The sequence below is a fragment of the Takifugu flavidus genome, chromosome 14, assembly GCF_003711565.1.
Source record: "Takifugu flavidus isolate HTHZ2018 chromosome 14, ASM371156v2, whole genome shotgun sequence".
Lineage (NCBI taxonomy): Eukaryota > Metazoa > Chordata > Actinopteri > Tetraodontiformes > Tetraodontidae > Takifugu > Takifugu flavidus.
The window spans coordinates 14,323,460-14,337,478 of record NC_079533.1 but is presented as its reverse complement, the minus strand read 5'-3'; the positions used below and the strand labels follow the sequence as shown (position 1 = coordinate 14,337,478).

Genomic DNA, 14,019 nt, shown 5'->3' with positions numbered 1-14,019 from the left:
TGAACTCTCAAAGTTGCCTCCGTTCATTTGCTGTGCATGATTATTCTGTCCGGCAGGTGGCGCTGTTGTTGCAGGCTGCGCTTCATCTGTCCAGGCTTTGGCTGCGTGCGTCTGTTTGTTATTGTCATCCGATTTGCCTGGAAACGTGATCTCCTGCAGCAAAGGCAAAATGTGCCGGAAAAGCTTGGAAATATTTGAGTGAGTCCAGACGCCAGAGCTGCCATCTTTAACCGATGATGTCATTTGGAGACACAGTTCGGCAGTCGTGACCAACACATCACAGCTGCATCATGCAACCGGCCGGCAGGGGGCGCGAGGACGTCATACATCAACTGCCTTGAATTAGAACCGAGTTCTTAGAAGTTCTCCTTTGATACCAACCACTCCTGTTCTGTAGTACCGTACTTCGGCAGAGAGAGAGAGAGAGAGCGAGAGAGCGAGAGAGAGCAATGAGGGGGTGGAAAGATAGACGGACAGACCTGCAGACAGACAGTGGGAGGAGTTGATGAGGTAGACTGGAGGAATTGGCGAGAGAGTTCAGTCTGTGTCTGCACGCTCCGTCTGTCCATCTGTGGCTCAGGATGGAGCGCATCCGTCCCGGATTATTGATCACTGTGGTATTCCTGTCGCTCAAGTTCTCCCGGTCTGTTTACATCACTGATGACACAGGTGAGACACACTGACACTGTGGTAACAGAGCTGTTATAAGATGTGCTGCTGTTGCTGCTCCTCAGTAACAACTTACCTGTTGCTAATGATGCTACTGCCGTCGTTACTGCTGCTGCACTGCAGAATTCCCATGTTTTATTTAAGTTTCAGGCCGTATTCCTTGTTAACTGATAGAATTTGGTTTAAGACACTTGCACTATCCACAGTATATGTTATATGTTCTCATTGAATACCGGAGCATTCTTCTGTTCTTTATCTTGTTTATGAATGTCCTCCAGCTGCCAATTGTCTTTTTTCCTCCACACTATTAATCCCTCACAAAGCCATAAATCTCACTGCTCTCTTTTGTATCCGGCAGCAAATTTAATCTGTCCCAAATGAAGGAGCGTTCCTTACGTCTGGCTATGCACCACGGGCCGTTCCACGCCACGTTTTTCCCATAAATCTTTGTGTTTATGCATGTAGAGTTTGGGGAATGTGAGCCATTTATATTTCATCATATTTCAAAAAAATCTGTGTGTATGTGTGTGGGTGTTTAACAAGAAAGCTGATGTCCTACATCTTTCTGAGGTCACAAAGGTCAACGATCAAACCACACATACACACACACACACACACACACACACACACACACACTGACGTCATTCAGCAGGAAGCTGTACTTGAGCCAGATAACTTTTCCCCCCTTTTTTCCTGAAGTCTTTTCAAACAGTGTGTTTTAAATATTTAGGTGAGGAAAATTGGTTCTACCATGAACTAAAAAGGTTTCTGCAGGGGTCGATGCCTACATAGCTGTGGAAGAGGTGCATCTCTGGATTTTGTTGCACACCTGCCTGCTGAGTCAGCAATTTCTTTTGCCATCATTACTCATGGCTTCCTATTTTGATGGCAAATTCGCTACAAAAAACCCTTTTCGTGAAGAAGATGAAATAAATGCGTACATTTTCTGCTCTCAGATTCTCTCCACCAGGTTTTGTCAGAGTTCAGCGTCGTTCATCCAGTCAGGACCAACTCTGAAGGACGTTTCTTGTCAACGTCAGTGACCGGCAGCCAGAAGAGACATGCCCATCCCGAGGAAGACGTGAAGACGCACCCAGGAACACGAGTTAGAAACAGAAGGCAGACTCAAGCAGACGCGCCTTTCAAACATGAGCCACCACCAATCTGGCAGGAAGAGTCCAAAAGAGGAAGCGCAGAGGAAGAGGAGCTCTTTTACAACGTGACCGTGTTTGGCCATGAGCTCCATTTACGATTGCACCCCAACACTCATCTGGTGGCTCCCAGAGCCACCATGGAGTGGTGGGAGGAGTCAGGACGCAAGTCCTCTCAGCCAATACAAGACACACACTGCTTTTACACGGGAGAGGTGTCCAATGTGGAGGACACATCCGTTGCCATTAGCAACTGTGATGGGCTGGTAGGTGTCACCTGAACTCCTCTGTGACTCCACCTTCATCAGTGGATTCTTCCCTCTTCCTTCCCCATCATTGATTTTTTAATTCCTGCCTACCTTCCACAGTCCTCATTGTTCCTTCTGCCCATTTTTATCAGTCTTTCCTCATCACTCTTTCAGGGCCACTGTCTCCTTTTCCTTTAAACTACAGTGTTGCTCCCTCGATTTCCTGCTGTTGCTCCTTCCTCATCACGTCCTCTCGTGTTCCTCTTGTGTCTTTTAGCTGCTGTGAACAAACAACAATAATGAGGTCAGGCTAAACAAATAAACATATGCATATGAACATCATGCAAAGTATACAAATCATCAACTTATAATGAATAAATGTTAAAAAGATGTTAGTGAGGGAGTTTCAGAGGACTAAGGAGAAACAAACAGGTTCAAAATGAAACTGCAAAAACCGAACGCTACAAAAGGTGACCGGCCAAACCGGCCGCAGCTCAAAGAGCTTCGGTTGACTGAGAGGCGCTGCAGCGGCACTTCTTACAGCGGGGAGTGTGCTGCCTGATTGAATCCAGATGTGAAGGAAAGATGAGAGGCGTTTAAAGACAGAAAGACGAGAAGGAAAGAGAAATATTTTCCTTCGCAGCTACTGATGTAACTTAAAGAAACAGCTGCAGGTGGACGTGAAACGGGAGCCACGGCTCGACTGTTGGCAACCAAAAAGTGATGATTTTTGGATGTGAGAGGGAAATTGCTTAGTCATGTTAAAATGCTTTCAGGACTTCCTTAACAGAGGTGATCCGTCATCTGGATCCACAATTTTTCCTAAGCGCTAAGGGCAACATCCAGGGTGGAAAACTGCTGCTTGTATGGATGTTAGATTTCCAAAAGCAAATATGTTTCCGTAAGATCGCGCTTTCGACCACATGGCAGCATGTTTACACAGTTGGTTCGATCTGGGATCATTTGGATCATTTTTGCAACTTCTCCTGAATTTTGGATTGATTCCAGATTCAAATTAAACTGTAATAGAAGCATGAATACAGGTCACATTAGCTCACAGTAGCATGAAGACATGTTAACACCTCTGTGCACATAACCTCTGTCTCCAGGCAGGGATGATCCGGATGGGTCATGAGGAGTTTTTCATTGAGCCCCTGAATCAGAGGAGCGCAGCAGGAGGAGAAGAAGAGGAGGAGGGAGAAGGGCGAAAGCATGTCGTATACCGCTCTACAGCTGTTATTAAGAAACCACCAGCTGTCAATCAAAGCATGGATGACTTTCACCGAGGTGAGAACACGAAAGCTCAAAGGAAACGGTTCTGATCTGACTAAAATCAATGATTACTGCTGGGGCGAGCCAGAATCACAACCTACAATGGGTGATGCGGCTCGCGTGCCTGCTTTGAAGAGGAAAATAATCATGGGCAAAACACCACAAATGTTCCTGGAATGTTGGAAGAGATGACGAGAGCTGGGACGTGGCAGCTCAACGTTCAGACAAACTTTTGCAAACTTTTGAACCAAGAATTGTTGTTGGATCGTTTGTTCCCTCAGCCTCTGACTCAGGTCAAGACGAGGTTCCTTCCATTTCTATCAAACCTCTCCTGAACCTCCAGCAGAACTTAGTGAGAGTACAGTAGCTGATGTAAAATCCTTTTTTTCCACTGTGAAAAATAATTCAGAATATGACAGAACAATTAGGATTTTCAGCATCTACATTTCTGGTTTATTCGCTCACTTATAAAAGGTGAACAAACTGGAAGCTGCTATTTTTTTTCCAGATGTTGAAGAGTTAAAATCAACAATGTTCTTGATAATAGAATGAAGACATGACTAAATCAACTTCTCATGCAGTGACTAAATCTACTTCTCATCTGTTGTGTTGAGCTCCAGGGGTTTACTGGACTCCAGGACACTGACCTGTATCTTTCAAACATGGTGTCTCACTCAGTCCTCAAGAATTACCAAAAATGACTCAGAGTCTACAGAGAGCTATGGTGCAAAAACACACATTCTGGAGTTTCAATAACAGCTTATTCTTATACCGGTAATCACGTCTAGGCTAAATCTAAAAAGGTGAGAGTGGCTGAGAAAGGATGCGTTCCAAAAGATTCTCAAAGCCAGAAAGAGAAAGTCGCTTGAATTTATTGGGGGTCGATGGAATTATATGAAACAAGTGAAGGTAGCAGAGACACCCAAAGTCCTCATGTGATCTGTGTGACTCACCATATGAAATACTTAGGAAGTTGGACAAGAGTAACAAAACTTACCTCAGAGTCCCTTGAGAAAGTCCTGAGAGCCACCAAGACTTGTAAGTTTCACTCAAAGGTCATTGACAGTTAGAAGAGGGTTGTAAAGTCACTGGGGGTCACTTAATGGTCTTTATAGTCTTACTGTCAGACGTTGCAGCCCGGACCGTCTGTTCACTGGGGACTTTCTTTGTTTTTAGGTCCTCTTTTAGGTTCTCTGAACTTAAACCAGGGGGTGTTGGAGTCAAAGACCAGCTCAGCCCGGAGACGGCGGTACATCGAGGAGGCAGAGCTCTTTAATATCGAGGTTCGTAAAGAGTCTCGACCTTTGAACTTTTCACACAAACAACATTTTAACCTCTCATTCCCTCCACCAGGTTTTGCTGGCTGTGGACTATTCTGTTCATCTCTTCCACGGCCGAGAGCATATTCAGAAATATCTCCTGACCTTCATGAACATAGTAAGTCCAAACAACAACAGGACTGCTCCTGAAAAATCAGGAGTGACAAGCAAAAATCATGTGATTCAAATAATCAATGTGTATTCCAAACCTGTATCAAAGGTAGGAACAAGTTTGAAAACCAATATCATCCAACAAAGTCTTTGTCTTCATCCGAACACTAAGGACTATCACTTCTTGTTTGATGCTGATGTTTCCAACACAACAACATCAGAGTCTCGAAAGTTCCTTCAGAGGCAAGAGTTCACAAGGGGCCTCAGCTGGAATTTGCTCACAGCCTACACCCATTTTGGCAGCTGAATCAGCAAAAACAAAGTGACAGAGAGATATTAAAGCAAGATGGGGGAACATCTGGAGGCTTTAGCCTGAAAAGAAAACTCCATTAGCAAAAAGCAGCCCAGAGTTCATCGATATCTGGATACTGGCTTGAAAGGGTTCCCAATATCTAACAAATCTTCAAACGAAAAGGAATCCAAAATGAAACAAAGATTATCTCCAGTCTGGCTTTCTTCAATAACTTCTCATTCTCCCTGATCCCAATTATAGAGTACGTCCACTGATTCAGTCCACTTGATTTACCCCTGTGATTACAGTTGATTTTCCACTCCAATAAAACTGGTTAATCTGACTGCTGTAGAGTAACAACACATACCTTCCTTCCAGGTTAATGAGATCTATCAGGATCATTCTCTGGGTGCCAACATCAACATTGTTCTAGTCAAAATCATCGCCCTATCTGCATCAAAGGTAAACCTTCAATCTCAAAACTCAAGAGGTCTAAAGAATTCACAAATACAGCTGCAAGAGTGACGATTTTGTCCCCTATCAGTCCCTGGAGATAATCTCCCTAGGGAATCCCCAGAAGAGTTTGGAGAATGTTTGCGGATGGTCGTATCTGCTTCACAGGGAGCAGAACCATGCCGAGCAGCACGACCACACCATCTACCTGTCCAGGCAGGAGTTTGGGCCCTCCGGCATGCAGGGTACTGCTGCTACCACTGACTGGAACTAGAAGTCCTTATGATACCATCTACCAAACCAGTTAGGGGTTTGGCCTCTTTGACACAATGAAAAGTACAGTTAATGCAGTTTGTATCTAAAAAATACTTCTTACAAACAGAGTATGACTGCTTCAGCAAAGAATCAACACTACCTCTAACACTGTACATCTGACTTGTTAAAAGTGTGTACCGTTAATAAGGTACTTGACCGAGTCCTCCCTTGCAACTCCCATAACTCTCTCCACAGGCTATGCACCAGTTACAGGAATGTGCCAGCTACACCAGAGCTGTGTCCTCGTCATTGATGATGGTTTTACCTCTGCATTTGTAGCTGCCCATGAGACTGGACACGTGTAAGAAACTCACTCTCACACACAGACACACACAAAAACACACACACACACAAAATGAATCCCAGATGTACCTGCCAGCTGTTTGAACACAATTCAGAAATCCTCTGAGATTTAATACTTCCTTTCAATGTACTTGCCTCAGGCTAGGGATGGAGCATGATGGTGAGGCCAACAATTGCATCGATGACGTACCTTTGGGCAGTATCATGTCTCCGCGGGTTCAGGCCACTTTCTACCGATACCACTGGTCCCGCTGTAGCTGGATGGAACTACACAAGTATCTTCAGTGAGTTTCACTACTATTTCTAGTGTATTGTTTTGCCCATAGCGTCCACCAGGCAATGCCTGAGCACATAGATGACCTGGTTTTTATTATCCTTCTGGCTTGCTTTTGCCCTCAGTACCTACGACTGTCTCCGTGACGACCCCTTCTACTACGACTGGCCAGTCTTGCCTCAGTTACCAGGGTTTCAGTACACCATGGATCAGCAGTGTCACTTTGACTTTGGCCCGGGGTACAGTCTGTGTACCGCTGTAAGTCTCTTACTCTCTGCAAACCGGCTACATTTACACCCTCGGATTAATGTAATCCTTTTGGACCAGCAAGTGTTTTGGTATATTTTATTGAGAGTTCAGTGCAGATGTGTGCCTCTTACAGGCCAAGTTCACATCTGTTCAGGATGTTAGCTGAGAAATGACATCACGAATGGACCTTTGGCCGTTTAGACTATTTTCAACAAATGTGTTCATATACTTTGATGGGGGGATTTTGACGATGATCAAATGTCCCAAAGCTCTGGTGATAAAGTCAATGGGGGTGCATTTGTCATTGTTTTGAATTTCTTCCTTTTAATTAGGTTTAACTCACAAGAGATGTTTTTTTTAAATCCATTTATAGTTCTATCCAGGTGCTTTATTATGGGGGTCTGCATTTAGAGCTCATGTCTAAGGGTTTGTTCTGTATTTCACACATGTGTTTTGTGCCAGTACACAACCCATGACCCCTGTAAGCAGCTGTGGTGCAGTGACTACCACAACCCATTTTACTGCAAAACCAAGAAAGGTCCTCCACTTGATGGGACAAAGTGCGCACCAGGAAAGGTGAGGACACTCAGGCCACACTGGGTCAACAGCCTCAGCAAACAATTGAAAAGTGTCAGCAAGATAACATTTTCAATAAATATTATGAAATTATGGCTTAGTCCAACCTGGCAGAATTTATTATCAGGGTCATTTAGTTTTGTATTTGAACAGTGAATGGAAGGGTAAAAGAGTAGGCTCTGTTTAATGAGGTCAACACCAGAGCCACACCAGGTCTTATAAGCTAGCTTTGTGTTAGACTAACTTTCTGCCATTTGTAGCACTGTTATAAAGGGGTCTGCACAAAGCTGACCCCAGATATGCTGAGACAAGATGGCCACTGGGGAAGCTGGAGTCCGGACAGCAGCTGTTCTAGGACCTGCGGGGGTGGGGTCACGTTTCGCACACGGCGCTGTGACAACCCAGCGTAAGTGAGCCGTCAATCATCACTGATGGTATCAGAGGAGCAGGGACATTAACCTGTTGTTGTTCTCAGTCCAGCCAATGGAGGACGCACCTGCTTCGGAAACAGTTATGAGTTCCAGCTGTGTAACAGAGAAGAGTGTCCCCCACTGTCTGATTTCAGGTCAGCAATTCTGCTGGTGATTCTGCTGCGTTTGCACATCAGTTGGAGCGAATCTTAAATACGACTCGATTGTTATATAAAAATGTTTTGTCTTGCCTCGCCTACCCTTTTTCATGTTGTATAACTAAGCAGGCTGTTGCTATGTTGGTGTGTTTCTTTGGGATGACTTGTGTTTTTTCTCTTTTAGGGAGGATCAGTGTAAAGTCTGGAATCCATTTTATGAACACGAAGGAAAAAAGCATCACTGGCTGCCATACCAACATCCTGACCGTGAGCACACGCATATAATAAAATTCATTACAAACATCAACACACTTCCACACAGACACTCCTTTTTCCAAGCTTAAAGATCAGATTATGTTTTTTTCTGCTGTGTGTGTGCATGTGTATTTCTGTGTGTGTGTTCATATGTTAAACTCATCACTTGGGAAGCTGTTATTGGAAGGAAACTTGTGGCCTCTCCTCCCTTTAACTCTTTAAAGTCTCAAAATACTCAAACTGTTGATGTTAAACCTTGACAAACTCTATGAATAAGATGTTACTTTACTCTTTCTCTGTGTGTCTGCAGCTGATGAGCGATGCCGTCTGTACTGTCAGTCCAAGGAAACCTCTGAGGTCGTCTTCATGAACAAAATGGTGCATGACGGAACGCCGTGTTCCTATGACGATCCCTACAGCGTCTGCTTCCAAGGAGAGTGTGAGGTCTTTATTTACATCTTTAACTTCTTAAGGTTTAAGGGTTTATGTTTCCTTACCAAAATACTGCATTGCATGGAAGCGATATTGTAACAGGATCAATGAAGACACGATCCAGATCCTAGAGACAGTCTGTCTGTAAAGGCTTATGATCCAAAGGGCAATATTTAAAAACATTCAAACCAATGTTGGAACACCAAAGGCTGGGTAATTAAATCTGAAGTGAACACTTGGATGTAACTTAACTTATACTGAAACATGTAACAGAGGAACTAAAACAACCAAACTGAAGAACTGAAACACAAGTAACACAAAGACTCACATACACAGCTTATATACACCAGAACGAGAGAGAGAGAGACAACAAGGCACAGGTGAGACATTGAGACACAACTGGCAATCAGGCCAATCAGGAAGATGTGAAGCCAAATATGGAAGAGGACCAAGAGAGGAAAGACAACACTAGGCATGGAGGAAAGTAACAAATTGTGTAACAGTACACAACATAAAATAGACACAATTTGGACGGATTTATCAAGAAAAACTAGACACAAGCAGAAAGACAAAGGATTAATCATAACAATAACTAAACTTAACTGAACCAGAATCCTCACATTGAAATCACAGGTAAACAAAGGGGGGTTTAGGGTAGTAAATAAGTTCTTGAGTTTTTGTGGGAATGAAGGAGCAAAGATGTAAAGACCTACTGTATATCTGGAGTTCTTGTTTGTCTCCTTTGGAGGTTATTGATTTTTGCATTTAGTACAAGTTCTTGGTCTCTGAAAACCTTTCACCATAGCAAACATAACGTCCAGCTAATATCTAATCTTCTCTTCATCCTGCAACCCTCTCTCAATGCAGCACATAGGGTGTGATGGACAGATCGCTTCGGACAAGCAAGAGGATCGATGTGGCGTCTGTGGTGGAGACAACTCGAGCTGCAAAATTGTCAAAGGAAATTTTACCCGCAGTGCCAAGAAACAAGGTGTCTGTTCAGAGGAGATCCATACTGCAGCACTGGATTCATGGGTCTTGAAAAATAATCAGCTTTATCTTCAGGTTACCTGAAGATTCTGGAAATTCCAAAGGGCGCACGACACTTGCTGATCCAGGAATTCAAGGGGACTCCTCAAATCCTGGGTAAGAGGGACATTTTTTCCCTCATGAGGAAATCCTGTTGCTGTCTCTTCTGTGATAAAACCTTTGTTGTTTCTGGCTCCAGCACTAAAGAACCAAGAGACAGACCACCTCTTCCTTAACAATGAAGATGAGCTGCCAGAATCTCGAGTGGTGATTGAGATGGGTGCGGCCTGGGAGTACAGCAACAAAGAGAACCAAGACTCCATTCAGACCCGAGGACCGCTGAAGTATGGAGTACTGCTCATGGTAGGTGCAACAGTACAAGAAGGTCCAATATGCTAAGCTTGGATGATCTAACAAGAGAAACCACTGCTTGTTTTTATTGTTCATAAGGTTCATTCCCATGGTGAGTCCAAGGTGACGGTGTCATACAAATACATCATACAGAATCGTCTTCAGTCCTCACTGGAGTCAAACCTCGTACAAGAAGACACAATCCAGTACGAGTGGGCACTAAAGAAGTGGTCACACTGCTCCAAGCCCTGTGGAGGAGGTCTGAACTGGTGGTTATCATCATGGTAGTTGGCTGTTGTTACCATGGTAACAGCCACTTGATAGTTACATGTGTTGTGTCTGCAGGAAAACAGTATACAAGGTTTGGATGCAGGAGAAAATCTGATGGGAAAATGGTCCACAGGATGTTCTGTGCTAACATCAACAAACCAAGAGCGATTAGCCGCAACTGCAATACCAATACCTGCATCTCACCACGGTAACCGGTGTCCATTTTCATGTTACAAGCACACACCATGTATTTAAGTAGAGAATTTAAAACAATGATGGCACTAAACTCAAGTAGACAAAATCATTTAAAAACGAACAACAACTGCTGTCAGAAAATGCTGCAGCACTTTTATTGATAGCAAAGTGTTGATCATGACTCAAATCCCTTTCAGCTGGGTGACTGGAGAGTGGGAGGACTGCAGCGCCTCTTGTGGTCAAACAGGATGGCAGCGCCGCTGGGTGAGCTGTCAGCAAGCGCACAGCACAGGGCAGCAGCAGCGTTCTGTGCCCAGCAGCCTCTGCAAGGACAACCGTCCTGTTGGGAAACGAGCTTGCAACCGCTTGTCATGCCCACCTTCATGGAGAGCTGGGCCCTGGACTCCGGTATGACTGGTTCCACCCGCACACAAAACAATAACAGACTACCACCTTGGTAAAGGTTGGACTACTTACACCCTGCCTTACTTACTACTGACCCTCCGCAAACATCCAACATTTTGATTTTTTTATTCTTTTTTTTTTTTTTTACTGTAGAACTACCCATCCTTTGATCAGAACCACTTTGACTTTTCTTTTTTTATGTAGATTATTTGAACCTCTTTGTGGACTGCTGGTAATGTTTTTAATTTTGAAAAAATTCTAAATTGTACTGTCTAATCTGTTTATAGCTTCTTTCGAGTCATTCTGGGTTTTGTCTGGTCTTCAACACTTTCCTTGCATTGGATGTCTAATCTTTTCTTTCTCCATTATCCTATTTCATAACATGAAATTCTACTGACCTTTTCCATTTATTTTCTTCTACCTGAAATGCAACCAGGAAATTAATCGAACCTCAAAGTATTTATTTTGTCATTACCGGTAATTTGATTAGCCTGTTTGTATTTGCAGTGTTCGGTATCCTGTGGAAACGGGACCCAGGAGCGCCAAGTCATGTGTTCAAGTCCCCAGGTTCCAGTCCAAAACTGCACTGGGTCTCGACCAATCACAATCCGCAACTGTCACGCTCCACCTTGTAGTGGTATGCAATGACCCATCTGGTAATATACTGGGGTTCTGCAGCCTGCATGTTGGTGACTTTTGTCTCCCCCTGTAGGTGACCAGAAGAACTCCATCATTCAGTGGCTATCCAGGTCCAACACAGACCAGCCAACTGCAAACATATCTTCAAGTGAGGAATTCGTTTTCCTAAAGATCCCTGATAGATATTGCTGGTCGGTCTTTGGTCCCTCCATCACCTGCAGTCATGAAACAATCCATCTCTCCTTCTCCAGGGCAGCGTTGTCGCGCTGACCGCTCGGTGTTTTGCCGGATGGAGGCGCTCAACCGGTATTGCTCCAATCCAGGGTACCGTCAGATGTGTTGCAAATCCTGCAGCAAAGTAAACATCAGCAACAGCAACTGGGAAAATCCCAGTAACTCCAGCAACAGCAACTCAACTGGCAAAATTCCAACAATCACAAGGTCAGAGGTGGTCTCAGAGCCTCGTTGGCGCAGTAGGCAGCGCGTCAGTCTCATAATCTGAAGGTCGTGAGTTCGAGCCTCACACGGGGCAGTTGTTTTATGTCAAGAAGGGTTTTCAACGCAGGCAATTTAGGGATCTAAGTTTGGAATTTTCACCCTTGTGAATTGTCATAAATTAATGGCACCTTCCTTTCTCTGTTCTAGGGGGTTGGTTTCTACTGTGGAGTCAATGACATCAAGATCTAGCTTGTTAGAACCAGGCAGGATCCTCACCACTTCATCTTTGAGCTTCAATGTAACTCCGCCGCCCACCAGTGGAACCAGCACTGGTTTCATTTATGTGGATTACGATAATTACGATGAATATTCATCTTATGATGATCTGCCTGCTCCTCGTGGTGTCACAACTACAACCATGGCTGCTTCTACAAATACCACCCTGGGACATCAGGTGGAAACAGCAATGCCTCGTTCAATCAAAAGTAGAACCACAACTCCCACAGAGCCTCTTACAAATGTCGGTGTACCCTCTGAGGGACATACGGTAGTACCAGTGAAGATCTCCACTGTCCCAGATTCCTACACCACTGTCTCAGTTGGTCCTGATGACATCATCGCTGCCACATCATCGCCAAACACAACGTCAAGCGGGACACAGCCACAGGCCCCAATCAACCTGACAGCGATTGAACCAACAGCAACGTCCTCACCGCCCTCTTTCTTAACACTTCCCAAGAAGGACAACTCTGTGGATGAGGTCTCATACAGGATTGTAGGCCTGGATGGGGACAAGTCCAAGGGCCAGCAAAGCTACTTTGTACCCCGGATGCCGCCGGTCCGCGAGCGAACACAAAACAAGCGCATCCAGCAGCTTCTGAATGAGAAACGACGTCAGGGTGTTCTGAGGGGGTCCAGTCGCACTAAAGAGAGTAGGACGGGCGTGAGGTTATAGAAAAACAGGTGGTTTCATTGTCCACTTCATGATGCTGCATGTGCACTTTGGGTTACGGAACTCTTACAAAGAAACCGGCTCATCAAGTTGGTGGCTGTGCCTGAGTCTCACGTCCTGGATTTTAGATCACAAACTATGTCAGACCAGAAGGTGCCAATATGTTCTGTTTTTTTATTTGTTTATTTTGCAAATCATTTTTGTATTAAATTCTCCTATTCTTAAATAAAGCCTCACTCATTTGCTGACTCAGCAACAAGGTGCCTTTACATGTACTTGTTAGAAATAGACTCATATAATCCAATGCCATAGTGTACCCTGATTGGCTCTATGAAAGCTGCATCATCTGCTCTGTGTGTATCTCAAAAACAGATTTATTATTGCTGCCACAACTTTTTATAATGGAAATAATACAAAACAGTTTGAAAACAGACTTGCAGGCTGACTGATGAAGATAAAGTTGTAGTAAATGAAACAAAATAAATGCGAACAGACCGTAAAATTCTTCAAAACCCTTTTTTCCTTTGCCAAACTCGGTAAATCCAGGTTTTTCTGCGCTGCATAAACGCTCGAGGCTACAGCAAAAACATCCTGCCTGGGATTCATTGTTTGCATATTTCTTAATTCAACCTTAATCCTTATTTTAAATGGGTCAAGTCCGAGGGGATTTTCTGCAGGTCTGGGGATGTTCTAGCTAGATAAAAGCTCTTTCTTCCTTTTATCACAGTGTTCCATTTCTCTTTGGCCATTTGTTGTGTCTCTTGACACACTTCCATTTGCTAAAACTAAGCAGCTAATATTGATCTGTCTTATTAATGATCCAGTTTAGCAGCCATGAGAGATAGCCAATAAATTATGGAAAACACTATCCCAGCATGTTCAGATGCTGCTGAACATGTGTTTTACGCCTGCTGTATGGTAACCTCCAGAACACTGTCGGATTCAAATAAAGCCAATTGGCTTCATTAGCATGACTTGGGCCAACATTAGAAATATGCAACTGTAATGTAAATATAACAAAATCGTAGGACATTGATATCTCTTTTTAGCATTCTGAATCAAGATAATGTCCCATCCACTAATATTTGTTTTTATAACTATGTACCTACATTTCGAGCCATTTTTAAACACTCTTCTCATGGTGTATTTAATCCCTTGCCTGCATGCTGCATCAGTTTGATGTCTGAGTGTTTATTTATCACATTTAGAATTGTACACCTGCTTCTTGTTAAATTCTCACAAGGAACAGCTGC

The 14,019-nt window shown here is 43.9% G+C and overlaps 1 protein-coding gene and 1 non-coding gene across 3 annotated transcripts; both read left to right on the top strand.

Moving 5' to 3' along the window:
• Positions 1-444: 444 nt before the first annotated feature.
• On the top strand, positions 445-13,268 carry LOC130537159 (A disintegrin and metalloproteinase with thrombospondin motifs 2-like). 2 transcript variants are annotated; one of them, XM_057053704.1, is made up of 25 exons: positions 456-669; positions 1,626-2,086; positions 3,178-3,355; positions 4,517-4,623; positions 4,694-4,777; positions 5,441-5,524; positions 5,607-5,760; positions 6,026-6,131; positions 6,274-6,417; positions 6,533-6,665; positions 7,119-7,232; positions 7,493-7,638; positions 7,708-7,797; positions 7,985-8,067; positions 8,366-8,499; positions 9,355-9,478; positions 9,553-9,633; positions 9,716-9,879; positions 9,967-10,126; positions 10,213-10,345; positions 10,530-10,740; positions 11,245-11,374; positions 11,450-11,524; positions 11,628-11,817; positions 12,022-13,268. In XM_057053704.1, exons 1-25 carry the CDS (start codon positions 582-584, stop codon positions 12,767-12,769), a joined length of 4,122 nt encoding a protein of 1,373 aa, XP_056909684.1. In that variant the 5' UTR covers positions 456-581; the 3' UTR covers positions 12,770-13,268. The 2 variants fall into 2 exon arrangements, 1 of the variants encoding a protein (XP_056909684.1); XR_008953563.1 differs by lacking the exons at positions 11,245-11,374; positions 11,450-11,524; positions 11,628-11,817; positions 12,022-13,268 and having other exon boundaries at positions 445-669; positions 9,967-10,136; positions 10,530-10,671.
• Positions 11,836-11,908, top strand: trnam-cau (transfer RNA methionine (anticodon CAU)). The gene has a single exon. It is a non-coding gene; the product is annotated as a tRNA-Met (tRNA).
• Positions 13,269-14,019: the final 751 nt, after the last annotated feature.

Coding starts and splice junctions, on each gene's coding strand:
- LOC130537159 (XM_057053704.1), top strand. CDS start 582: ATGGAGCGCATCCGTCCCGGATTATTGATCACTGTGGTATTCCTGTCG. Junction 8,068..8,365: donor GCCATACCAACATCCTGACC/GTGAGCACACGC, acceptor GTGTGTCTGCAG/CTGATGAGCGATGCCGTCTG. Junction 9,880..9,966: donor AGTATGGAGTACTGCTCATG/GTAGGTGCAACA, acceptor ATTGTTCATAAG/GTTCATTCCCATGGTGAGTC.